The sequence below is a fragment of the Bombina bombina genome, chromosome 1 (genome assembly GCF_027579735.1).
Source record: "Bombina bombina isolate aBomBom1 chromosome 1, aBomBom1.pri, whole genome shotgun sequence".
NCBI classification, from domain to species: Eukaryota; Metazoa; Chordata; class Amphibia; order Anura; family Bombinatoridae; genus Bombina; species Bombina bombina.
The window spans coordinates 1,561,278,760-1,561,291,904 of NC_069499.1; the positions used below are offsets into that span (position 1 = coordinate 1,561,278,760).

General features: G+C 41.1%; 1 protein-coding gene across 1 annotated transcript in view; it reads right to left on the reverse strand.

Annotated features, from left to right (window-relative positions):
* Positions 1-13,145, reverse strand: part of TNRC6C (trinucleotide repeat containing adaptor 6C) — a 1,532,250-nt gene that overhangs the window by 14,386 nt on the left and 1,504,719 nt on the right. The window contains exon 21 of the mRNA XM_053709646.1: positions 11,597-11,736. Within this exon, the coding sequence (XP_053565621.1) occupies positions 11,597-11,736 (140 nt within the window). The remainder of the gene's footprint in view (positions 1-11,596; positions 11,737-13,145) is intronic.

Consider the following 13,145-nt stretch of genomic DNA (forward strand, 5'->3'; position numbering starts at 1 on the left):
TACACCGCCGCAACCTACGTTATCCCTATGTACCCCTAATCTGCTGCCCCTAACACCGCCGACCCCTATATTATATTTATTAACCCCTAATCTGCCGCCCCCAATGTCGCCTCCACCTACCTACAATAATTAACCCCTAATCTGCCGACCGGATCTCACCGCTACTCTAATAAATGTATTAACCCCTAAAGCTAAGTCTAACCCTAACACCCCCCTAAGTTAAATATAATTTAAATCTAACGAAATAAATTAACTCTTATTAAATAAATTATTCCTATTTAAAGCTAAATACTTACCTGTAAAATAAACCCTAATATAGCTACAATATAAATTATAATTATATTGTAGCTATTTAAGGATTAATATTTATTTTACAGGCAACTTTTTAATTATTTTAACCAGGTACAATAGTTATTAAATAGTTAATAACTATTTAATAGCTACCTATTTAAAATAATTATAAAATTACCTGTAAAATAAATCCTAACCTAAGTTACAATTAAACCTAACACTACACTATCAATAAATAAATTAAATAAACTACCTACAATTATACCTAACACTACACTATCAATAAATTAATTAAATACAATACCTACAAATAAATACAATGAAATAAACTAACTAAAGTACAAAAAATAAAAAAGAACTAAGTTACAAAAAATAAAAAAATATTTACAAACATTAGAAAAATATTACAACAATTTTAAACTAATTACACCTACTCTAAGCCCCCTAATAAAATAACAAAGACCCCCAAAATAAAAAAATGTCCTACCCTATTCTAAAATTAAAATAGAAAAGCTCTTTTACCTTACCAGCCCTGAAAAGGGCCCTTTGCGGGGCATGCCCCAAAGAATTCAGCTCTTTTGCCTGTAAAAAAAAACATACAATACCCCCCCCCCCAACATTACAAACCACCACCCACATACCCCTAATCTAACCCAAACCCCCCTTAAATAAACCGAACACTAAGCCCCTGAAGATCTCCCTACCTTGTCTTCACCACGCCGGGTTCACCGATCGATCCAGAAGAGCCTACGATGTCTTGATCCAAGCCCAAGCGGGGGGCTGAAGACATCCATCCTCCGGCTGAAGTCTTGATCCAAGCGGGCAGAAGAGGACATCCGGACCGGCAAACATCTTCATCCAAGCCGCATCTTCTATGTTCTTCTATCCGATGACGACCGGCTGATCTTCAAGACCTCCACCGCGGATCCATCCTCTTCTTCCGACGACTAGACGACGAATGAAGGTTCCTTTAAGGGACGTCATCCAAGATGGCGTCCCTCAAATTCCAATTGGCTGATAGGATTCTATCAGCCAATCGGAATTAAGGTAGGAAAATCCGATTCAAGTTCAATCCGATTGGCTGATCCGATAAGCCAATCAGATTGAGCTCGCATTCTATTGGCTGTTCCGATCAGCCAATAGAATGCGAGCTCAATCTGATTGGCTGATCGGATCAGCCAATCGGAATTCAAGGGACGCCATCTTGGATGACGTCTCTTAAAGGAATCTTCATTCTTCAGTTGGACGTCGAACGAAGAGGATGGATCCGCGCCGGAGGACTTCAAGATCAGCCGCTCGTCATTGGATGGAACAACATAGAAGATGCGGCTTGGATGAAGATGTTTGCCAGTCCGGATGTCCTCTTCTGCCCGGATAGGATGAAGATTTCTTCCCAAAGATGGACTTCTTCATTTGCCGGTTGGATCAAGACTTCAGCCGGAGGATGGACGTCACTCTTCAGCCCCCGCTTGGGCTTGGATGAAGATTTCGGAGGCTCTTCTGGACAGATCGGGACCCGGTGTGGTGAAGACAAGGTAGGGAGATCTTCAGGGGCTTAGTGTTAGGTTTATTTAAGGGGGGTTTGGGTTAGATTAGGGGTATGTGGGTGGTGGGTTGTAATGTTGGGGGGGGGTATTATATGTTTTTTTTTTACAGGCAAAAGAGCTGAATTCTTTGGGGCATGCCCCGCAAAGGGCCCTTTTCAGGGCTGGTAAGGTAAAAGAGCTTTTCTATTTTAATTTTAGAATAGGGTAGGGCATTTTTTATTTTGGGGGTCTTTGTTATTTTATTAAGGGGCTTAGAGTAGGTGTAATTAGTTTAAAATTGTTGTAATATTTTTCTAATGTTTGTAAATATTTTTTTATTTTTTGTAACTTAGTTCTTTTTTATTTTTTGTACTTTAGTTAGTTTATTTAATTGTATTTATTTGTAGGTATTGTATTTAATTAATTTATTGATAGTGTAGTGTTAGGTTTAATTGTAGATAATTGTAGGTATTTTATTTAATTTATTTATTGATACTGTAGTGTTAGGTTTAATTGTAACTTAGGTTAGGATTTATTTTACAGGTAATTTTGTAATTATTTTAACTAGGTAACTATTAAATAGTTATTAACTATTTAATAGCTATTGTACCTGGTTAAAATAAATACAAAGTTGCCTGTAAAATAAATATTAATCCTAAAATAGCTACAATATAATTATAATTTATATTGTAGCTATATTAGGGTTTATTTTACAGGTAAGTATTTAGATTTAAATAGGAATAATTTATTTAATAAGAGTTAATTTATTTCGTTAGATTTAAATTATATTTAACTTAGGGGGGTGTTAGGGTTAGACTTAGCTTTAGGGGTTAAAAAATTTAGTAGAGTAGCGGTGAGCTCCGGTCGGCAGATTAGGGGTTAATACTTGAAGTTAGGTGTCGGCGATGTTAGGGAGAGCAGATTAGGGGTTAATACTATTTATTATAGGGTTATTGAGGCGGGAGTGAGGTGGATTAGGGGTTAATACATTTATTATTGTAGCAGTGAGATCCGGTCGGCAGATTAGGGGTTAATTATTGTAGGTAGGTGGAGGCGACGTTGGGGGCGGCAGATTAGGGGTTAATAAATATAATATAGGGGTCGGCGGTGTTAGGGGCAGCAGATTAGGTGTACATAGGTATAATGTAGGTTGCGGCGGTGTACGGAGCGGCAGATTAGGGGTTAATAATAATATGCAGGTGTCAGCGATAGCGGGGGGGGGGGGGCAGATTAGGGGTTAATAAGTGTAAGGCTAGGGGTGTTTAGACTCGGGGTACATGTTAGGGTGTTAGGTGCAGACTTAGGAAGTGTTTCCCCATAGGAAACAATGGGGCTGCGTTAGGAGCTGAACGCTGCTTTTTTGCAGGTGTTAGGTTTTTTTCCAGCTCAAACAGCCCCATTGTTTCCTATGGGGGAATCGTGCACGAGCACGTTTTTTAAGCTGGCCGCGTCCGTAAGCACCGCTGGTATTGAGAGTTGAAGTGGCGGTAAATATGCTCTACGCTCCCTTTTTTGGAGCCTAACGCAGCCCTTCTGTGAACTCTAAATACCAACGGTATTTAAAAGGTGCGGGAGAAAAAAAGCACGCGTAGCTAACGCACCCCTTTGGCCGCAGAACTCTAAATCTAGCCGTTAGTTTCTACCTACTCCTTAGGCGTGATGCATCTTGTATTAATTTAAACACATTGTACCCTCCTTAGCTACTTCCCACACGCCTTGATACTGCGGGTATAGAGGGCTGTGTTATTAGTTATTAAACTATGGGTTATTGTAGCGTTTTCTTTTCCAAAAGCTATATATAAGGTTTGTTCTGCATTACAAACAGTTAGATACCTTTTTTGTTAATATATTTTTATGTGGGGTTGATCTGATCACTCACTGATCGATATTTAGTCTATTACCTGTCAGATTTACATCCGATTGCGCATCTGCTCCACACAGTTGTTTATGTTTGGTTGCTATGGTCGCGTGTGGCCACTGTGGATTCACCTGGGACGGAGGTAGCGTGATGACGTCACGCCGCGCCTATGGTGAACCCGGCAAACATTTTTGCCTTGTGAGAGTGGGTGTGTAACGGATGCATATACTGATTGGTCTGTCACTTGGGCTGGGTGGGTATTTAAGGTGTGGGTTTGTCCAGTATTTCACATTTGGTTTTGTACACCATTGACAAAGGCTCGTGTTTGAGCCGAAACGTTTGGTTAAAATACTGCCAATAAAACGGAGTGTTTATGAAAAATCCTGTGTGCCTGCTTCATTTGGATCCTGGCTGCAACACGGAGCCCGTCCGTGGGATTCATTGCTGTTCTACTGTCTGTATCTTCCCAGTGAGAGCACCAGGTAGCTGAACTTATTTAGTGAGTGCCGTACACTTCTGCAACTTTGTATATATATATATATATATATATATATATATATATATATATATATTTATATATATATATACACACACACACACACTCACTCATATTTTTAAATATTAATATATGTTCATTCTTCAAAACGGCAGGCTCAAGAATGTAAAAGCACTAGCTAATGTGACAAATCTTCATGGATCACCTAACCAAAACATGTGGGGCTCAAATAAGCTTTGAAAACGAATATGCCAATAACCATATAAATTGTTTAGGTGTGTGATGTCTGTGGACACAGAAGAATAAGGGAAATAACCTGTCAAACCACATCACCTAAGTATTGGTTTATAAAGTATATAGTATAATACAATCACAATAATATCTTACATTCCAGTATAAATATATTTACAAAGCACATAAATCCAGGAGGTATTTTGTTATTCCTAGTGAGCTCATATAAGAAATCTAAAGCAGATTAAAGAGATTTTTTTTATTTCACAACCAAAACTCACTTTTGTTCACAGTCTTTGGGGTAGATTTATGGAAGTATGAGCGGACATGATACGATGTAGCGTATCATGTCCGCCGCACATTGATAAATGCCAACATACGCTGTCTGCATTTATCATTGCACCAGCAGTTCTTGTGAACCGTTGATGCAATGCTGCCCCCTGCCGCTAGCAGGGGATGTCAATCAACCCGATCGTATTCAATTGGGTTGATTTCGGTCCGCGGCCTCAGAGCAGGTAGACAAGTTATGGAGCAGAGGCCTCAGAGCAGGTCTTGACAATTTGGCCCCTTTGACTGTAGATTTAATTTTCTTCACTGTGGATTAATAAAAACTTTTATACAAGTCTCAAAATGATTTATAATGATAAAACTAAAAATGATTAATTATAACAAAACTAATCAACAAAAACATCCACAGTGTCTTTCAAAGCAGTAGAAAATGCAGGGGAGGGTATCAGAAAATTATTCAAAACCCTGACATGGTTTTCAACTGTAGATTTTTAAGACAATATTACTGCATCTTGTAATGTTTCCACATGGTAATGTAGCGAACTACATAGAATGATTTATTCATTTGTGATTTCTAAGCAATTGAAGACTGGGGGCTTCCTAAAACATTTAGGGCTTGATTACAAGTGGAGTGTTATTTAATGCTCACACTTGAGCGTTAACTATGCTAGAAGTTTTTTGCGTGCGTCAGGTTGCGCTCGTATTATGAGTTTAAAATAAACTGTTTTTGCTCAAGCGCAAACCCAAAGAGCGTAAAAAAAAACCCCATAACCTATTCCCCCATAGAAGTCAATGGAGCAGTGCGCTAATTCGACACGAAATAGAAAATTTATGCTTACCTGATAAATTTGTTTCTTTTTTGACATGATGAGTCCACTGATCATCTAATTACTATTGGGAAAACCACTCCTGCCCTGCAGGAGGCGGCAAAGAGCACCACAGCAAAGCTGTTAAATATCACCTCCTTTCCCTACCAACCCAGTCATTCGACCAAAGTAAAGGAGAGAAAGGAAGCAACAAGGTGCAGGTGTGTCTGAAGTTTATAATAACCAACAACCTGTCTACTCAAAAACAGGGAGGGCCGTGGACTCATCGTGTCAAAAAAGAAATAAATTTATCAGGTAAGCATAAATTTTCTTTTCTTTTTAATGACACAATGAGTCCACGAATCATCTAATTACTATTGGGAATCAATACCCAAGCTAGAGTACACAGATGATACGGGAGGGACAAGACAGGGAACTTAAACGGAAGGCACCACTGCTTGAAGAACCTTTCTCCCAAAAGCAGCCGAGGCAAACGTGTCAAATTTGTAGAACCAAGTAGCAGCCTTGCAAATCTGTGCCACAGAAGCTTCATTTTTGAATGCCCACGAGGAAGCAACAGCCCCCGTGGAATGAGCCCTAACTCTGGAGGCTGCTGTCCAGCAGTCTCATATGCAAAACGTATGATACTCTTCAGCCAAAAAGAAAGAGAAGTAGATGTAGCTTTCTGTCCCTTACGTTTTCCTGAGAAAACCACAAACAAGGCAGAAGACTGACGAAATTCCTTAGTTGCCTGCAGGTAAAGCTTTAAGGCACGAACTACGTCGAAATTGTGCAGAAGCCTTTCCTTCTGAGAGGTAGGATTAGGACACAATGAAGGAACAACAATCTTCTGATTAATGTTCCGATCAGAAACAACTTTAGGAAGAAATCCTAATTTAGTATGTAAAACTACCGTATCAGAATGAAAAATAAGGTAAGGGGACTCATACTGCAATGCCGAGAGTTCTGACACTCTGCGAGCAGAAGAAATAGCAACAAGAAATAAAACTTTCCAAGATAACAATTTAATATCTAAGGAATGCATAAAGGCATATTTAAGAAATGTCTTGCGGACCTGATCCGACAGTGCGGATCAGGTCCGCAAGACATCGCTGAATGCGGAGAGCAATGCGCTCTCCGCATTTAACATTGCACCAGCAGCTCACAAGAGCTGCTGGTGCAATGCCGCCCCCTGCAGACTCACGGCTAATGGGCCGCCAGCAGGGGGTGTCAATCAACCTGATCGTACTCGATCAGGTTGAATTGTTGCGATTCCTGTCTGCCTGCTCAGAGCAGGAGGACAGGGTTATGGAGCAGCGGTCTTTGTGACCGCTGCTTCATAACTGCTGTTTCTGGCGTGTCTGAAGACTCGCCAGAAACACAGGCCGTCAAGCTCCTTTCGGAGCTTGATAGATAGGCCCCATGGGCTCAAACGGAGCCCCTTGAAGAACTTTAAGAACTAAATTCAAACTCCATGGAGGATTAACTGGTTTGAATACAAGTCTTATCCTGACCAAGGCCTGACAAAATGATTGTACATCTGGACATCTGCCAGACGTTTGTGTAACAAAATAGATAAGGCAGAGATCTGACCCTTTAGGGAACTTGTCGATAATCCTTTCGCCAAACCCTCTTGGAGAAAGGATAAAATTCTAGGAATCCTAACTCTACTCCACGAGTAGCCCTTGGATTCACGCCAATAGAGATATTTACACCATATCTTATGATAAAATTTTCACGTGACAGGCTTATGAGCCTGAATCATGGTCTCAATGACCGAGTCAGAATAACCCCGCTTGGATAATATTAAGCATTCAATCTCCAACAGTCACCTTCAGAGAAACTAGATTTGGGTGAAGGAAGGGCCCTTGAATTAGAAGGTCCTTCCTCAACGGAAGTCTCCAAGGTGGTAGAGATGACATGTCCACCAGATCTGCATATCAAATCCTGCGAGGCAAAGCCAGTGCAATGAGGATCACCGATGCCACCAGAGCATCTATCAGTTCCGCCTGGGGATCACTGGACCTCGACCCGTATCTTGGGAGCTTGGCATTCTGTCGGGATGCCATGAGATCTAATTCCGGCTGACCCCACTTGAGAATCAGGCTGGAGAATACTTCCGGGCTGAGATCCCACTCCCCCGGATGAAAGGTCTGCCTGCTTAGGAAGTCCGTCTCCCAGTTGTCCACCCCTGGGATGTGGATCGCCGTCAGGCAGCAAGAACGGGCCTCCACCCACTGAATTATTTTGGTTACTTCTGTCATCGCTAAGGAACTCCTCGTTCCTCCCTGATGATTGATGTAAGCCACTGATGTTATATTGTCCGACTGGAATCTGATAAACTGGACCAAGGCTAACTGAGGCCAGGCCAGAAGAGCATTGAAGATCGCTTTCAGCTCTAGAATGTTTATAGGAAGAACAGACTCTGACTGAGTCCAAACTCCCTGAGCCTTTAGGGAGCCCCAGACTGCTCCCCACCCTAGAAGACTGGCGTCTGTTGTCACAATCACCCAAGATGGTCTGCGAAAGCAGGTACCCTGGGAGAGATGATCCAGAGATAACCACCATAGAAGAGAATCCCTTGTCTCCTGCTCCAGTAGTATTTGAGGAGACAAATCCGCATAATCTCTGTTCCATTGCCTGAGCATGCTTAACTGCAGAGGTCTGAGGTGGAACCGAGCAAACGGGATGATGTCCATTGCCGCCACCATCAGCCCGATTACCTCCATGCACTGGGCCACTGACGGCCGAGGAGTGGACTGAAGGACTAGACAAGTATCGATAATCTTTGATTTCCTGACTTCTGTCAGAAAAATCTTCATAGGGAATCTATTATGATTCCCAAGAAAGTTAACCTTGTATTTGGGAATAAGGAACTTTTTTTTCCAAATTTACCAGAACCTTTGTGAAAATTCTGGGAGCTGTGGCAAGACCGAAAGGAAGAGCCACTAACTGGAAGTGTTTGTCCATAAAGGCAAACCTTAGGAATTTGTGATGATTCTTGTGAATGGGAACATGCAGATACGCGTCCTTTAAATACACTGTTGTCATAAACTGACCCTCTTGGATCAAAGGAAGAATGGAACAAATAGTTTCCATCTTGAAGGACGGTACTCTGAGAAATTTGTTTAGACTCTTGAGATCTAAAATTGGTCGGGGGCCAGTCCTTCATACTGTCTTTGATTCAATAGCAGGCTTCTTGGATTGTTTTCCCTTATTCCAAGACTGATTGGGTCTCCATGCAGGTTTAGACTGTTCCTGCTTGGAAGCAGTAGAGGAAGGATTTCCCTTGAAATTTCAAAAGGAACGAAAATTACTCTGCCGTCCTTTTGGTTTGTTTCTCTTATCCTGAGGGAGAAGATGAGCTTTACTTCCCGTGATATCAGAGATAATTTCCGACAGCCCAGGTCCAAACAAGGTCTTCCCCTTGTAAGGAATAGCTAGAAGTTTAGACTTAGAGGACACATCCGCAGACCAAGGTTTTAACCATAAGGCTCTGCAAGCTAAAATAGAGAAACCCAAAATCTTTGCTCCCAGTTTGATAACTTGAAGGGAAGCATCCGTAATAAAGGAATTAGCCAGTTTAAGAGCTTTTATCCTATTCTGGATTTCATCCAAAGAAGTTTCTGTCCTGATAGCATCAGACAACCCATCGAACCAATATGCTGCCGCACTAATGACAGTAGCAATGCACACAGCTGGCTGCCATTGCAAGCCCTGGTGCACATACATCTTCTTGAGTAAACCCTCTAACTTCTTGTCCATAGGGTCTTTGAAGGCACAACTATCCTCTATGGGAATAATAGTTCTCTTAGCTAAGGAGGAAACCGCTCCTTCCACCTTGGGAACTGTTTGCCAAGCCTCCTTAATAGAGACGGCTATGGGAAACATCTTTTAAAAATATAGGAGATGGAGAAAAAGGTATACCTGGTCTCTCCCACTCCTTAGCAATGATCTCAGAAGCTCAGTCTGGGACCGGAAACACGTCTGTCGAGGAAGGAACCTCAAAATACTTGTTCAGCTTACTGGACTTCTTAGGAACAACAACTACTGTGGAGTCGCTGTCGTACAAAGTAGCTAAAACCTCCTTAAGTAACAGGCGGAGGTGTTCTAGCTTAAACCTGAAAGATACAACCTCAGTATCAGCAAGAGGAATTACACTTTCCGAATCTGAAATTTCACCTTCAGATGCTACTAGGATATCCTCCTCTTCAAATTTCTGGGAGGGGACCTCCGAAATCGCAACTGCGTCAGAAAACTTGCTTACTGATCTGATTTTCCTCTTACGCTTTCCCTGCAACATTGGAAAAGCAGACAATGCATCTGAAATGGTAGAAGACATGATAGAAGCGATGTCCCTTAACGTAACTCCAACGGGAGTTGGAGAGGAAATGCAGGGCACTGCATGTGAGGGCGGTAAAATTTGGGACGCTTGAGGAGAAAGCTGCGGCATATATTGAACCTCATATTAGACTCCTGGACAACATCCTCATTAGAAAAAGTTGGCTCCGAAAAAATCTTTTCCCTATAATTTAAAGTCCTCTCAATACATGAGGGACAGAAAGGGATTGGTGGTTCCACATTGGCATCAAAACACAAGGAGCAAGTAACATCTTGTAAGGCACCTTGGTCCATACTGGTTCACAATTGACAAAATATCCAATAACATTTTTTAAATTTATATTAAAAATTTTTAAATGAAAAAACGTTACTGTCTCTTTAAATTTAAAACGGTAACTTTTTACTGAAGCCTGTTCAAATTAGCAATCTACAAATTGAATGTAATAACACACCTCTGCACCTCAGCTACTTTGCTGAGGTGTTCCTACTTGACTGGCAACCAGAGTAATCTTCCCCTATATTCAGCAGATGATCCGTTTTAACGCTGCAGCAGATTCATTTTGTCTCCGGTCCTAGAAACGCATGCTTTGCACGGACCATGCGCTTCTAGGCAAGACCTGACAAACTCTTATCCTAATGTGTCCCAGACTGAGGCGCAACGAAAGTGGCGCGCAACTCAGTATAATCCGCCCATCGTGGGCGTTACCATGAAGCAAAAAAAAACTTCCCGTTAGTCATTTTGTAAATGTAAGAAGTTTAACCACCAGAGCCATATATTTTAGCGTATCTCCAGTGCCTGCAATGTAACGCTGTCTCAAGTCCTCTCCAACCTAGGAGAGTTTACAGTGTCCCCAACAATAAAGTGCCTCCTTTTTTCCTGTGCCCTTTATGTTGTGTATTAGGCTTTTCATAGTGTGCTCACTTCTTTCTGAGTCTTTTCTTTGTTTTACCCCAAAAAATTTAAAGTAGCACTTACCTCTACTTCTGCCTGACAGCAAGGCAGCTCACATGCTTGAGAGGTCTTCTCCCTCACATCGACCTGTAGAGAAATAAAATGCTGAGTAATTTTTACCACAGACTATAGGATATAGGGCAGCATGAAATACATGGGAGGCGCAGTGAGAATTATGTCCCACAAGTTCCCATTGCACTAAAGCCACCACTGCTCTACTGAAGAGACTGATATGGACTACGGCTACACCCTAGGACAAAGCAGCACAATCTTGTACCATTTTAAAAATAATAAACTCTTGGTTGAAGAATCATAACCAACACCTCACTTTACCACTTCCTATCACTAATGTAGGCAAAGAGAATGACTGGGTTGGGAGTGAAGGGAGGTGATATTTAACAGCTCTGCTGTGGTGCTCTTTGCCGCCTCCTGCTGACCAGGAGGTGAATATCCCATTAGTAATTAAGATGATCCATGGACTCATCGTGTCATTAAAAAGAAATGTATGTTATGAAGGACTCTCTAAAATGATGGAGTTTTGGATATGACTAATGCAAGATAATATAGGTGAATACACTGAAAAAACACACTAAGAAATTTTAGTCTTACACCATTCAGTTTATCTCAATGTAAAGAATTTTATTACACATTTGTCAAGCCACATATAACGAGATGCAAGATAATATAGGTGAATACACTGAAAAAACACACTAAGAAATTTTAGTCTTACACCATTCAGTTTATCTCAATGTAAAGAATTTTATTACACATTTGTCAAGCCACATATAACGAGAAGGCAGCACTCACATGTGAAGGGACTTCTGCGCCTTAGTGGCCTCTTCCTTGGAGCTGTACCTAACCACTGCATTTCCTTGTGTCAGGTTCAGATGGAATGTTATTAGTGGGCCGTGCTGCAGACACAATGTCCTTAGGGTAGAGCCATCAATCTGGAACCAAACAGAGTGAGACTATGTTTCTATAATTTGCCATTAAAACAACTTTAAATTGGTGTCATTTTAGATAGTTAAGAGATTTAACGCGGGAAGAAATGTTAATCATTTTCTTGATTGAGTTTGCCATGCATTTCTACTACCTCTAGCAACATAAAATTACTTATAACGCCTGTGAACAATGTGCGGGCGATCATGTCCGCCGCACATCATTAAATGCCGACAGCATACGCTGTCTGCATTTATCTAGTGAAATGCTTGTGCAATGCCGACCCCTGCATATTCGTCACTAATCGGCCACTAGCAGGGGGTGTCAATTAACCCGATCGTATCCGATGGGGCGGATTGCTGTCCGCCGCCTCAGAGGTGGTGGAATAGTTAAGTAGCAGCGGTCTGAAGGATGAGCGGAAACAGGTGCATTCGGGCCTTAATAAATTGGCCCCTTAGTCTGAATTTCAAATGAGTAGTAGATTTTTTTCGGACAAATTTATGTCTATTTCCACTCCACCTGTATCATGTGAAAGCCATAAGCCAATCACAAATGCATACACGTATATTCTGTGAATTCATGCACATGCTCAGTAGGAGCTGGTGACTCAAAAATTGTAAATATAAAAAGACTGTACACATTTTGTTAATGGAAGTAAATTGGAAAGTTGTTTAAAGCTGCTCTATCTGAATCATGAAAGTTTAATTTTGACTTTAGTTTCCCTTTAAGTATGGAAGATGTGTTTAAAAAGATATATTTAATCTATCATGGTGTTAAACATAATTTACTTGATACGGCTAACGTAATATACTGTTCTCTTCATTCAGCTAAATTTTAGTACACATGGTTGCAAGAGGCGTAACTAGAAACCACAGGGCCCAGGTGCAAGAATTTAAGAAGGCCCCACCCAAAAAAAAAGGTGAATTTAATACATATATATATATATATTTTTTTTTTACATTTAACACAGAAAAAAAAATGTGAATCAGATTCCGTCTGCAAAAGGAGGTACCCTGTGCCCACAGTCTGTGAGATGGACTGACCCCCTATTACGATGCTCTGACAAAATGCTGACGGACATTTGGCCGACAGTATTCTGTCAGACGGACATTTGGCCGATGGACAGAATGACGAAGCATGTTCCGATTTCGGCCGAGGGCAGATACGCTCCAGAGTTCTCTGTTCTAATCAGAGCCTTGGGCACAGCAACCGCCCCTGGGAACCTTACCATGGGTCCCAGCCTGCACGTCTTGTAATTCTCTGTCTGGGAAATTATCTATCTATCATCTATCTATCTATCTATCTATCTATCTATCTATCTATCGAATCTATCTATTTATCTATCCATCAAATATATCTATCAAATCTATTGCATCTATTTATCTATCTATCAAATCTATGTATCTATCTATCAAAT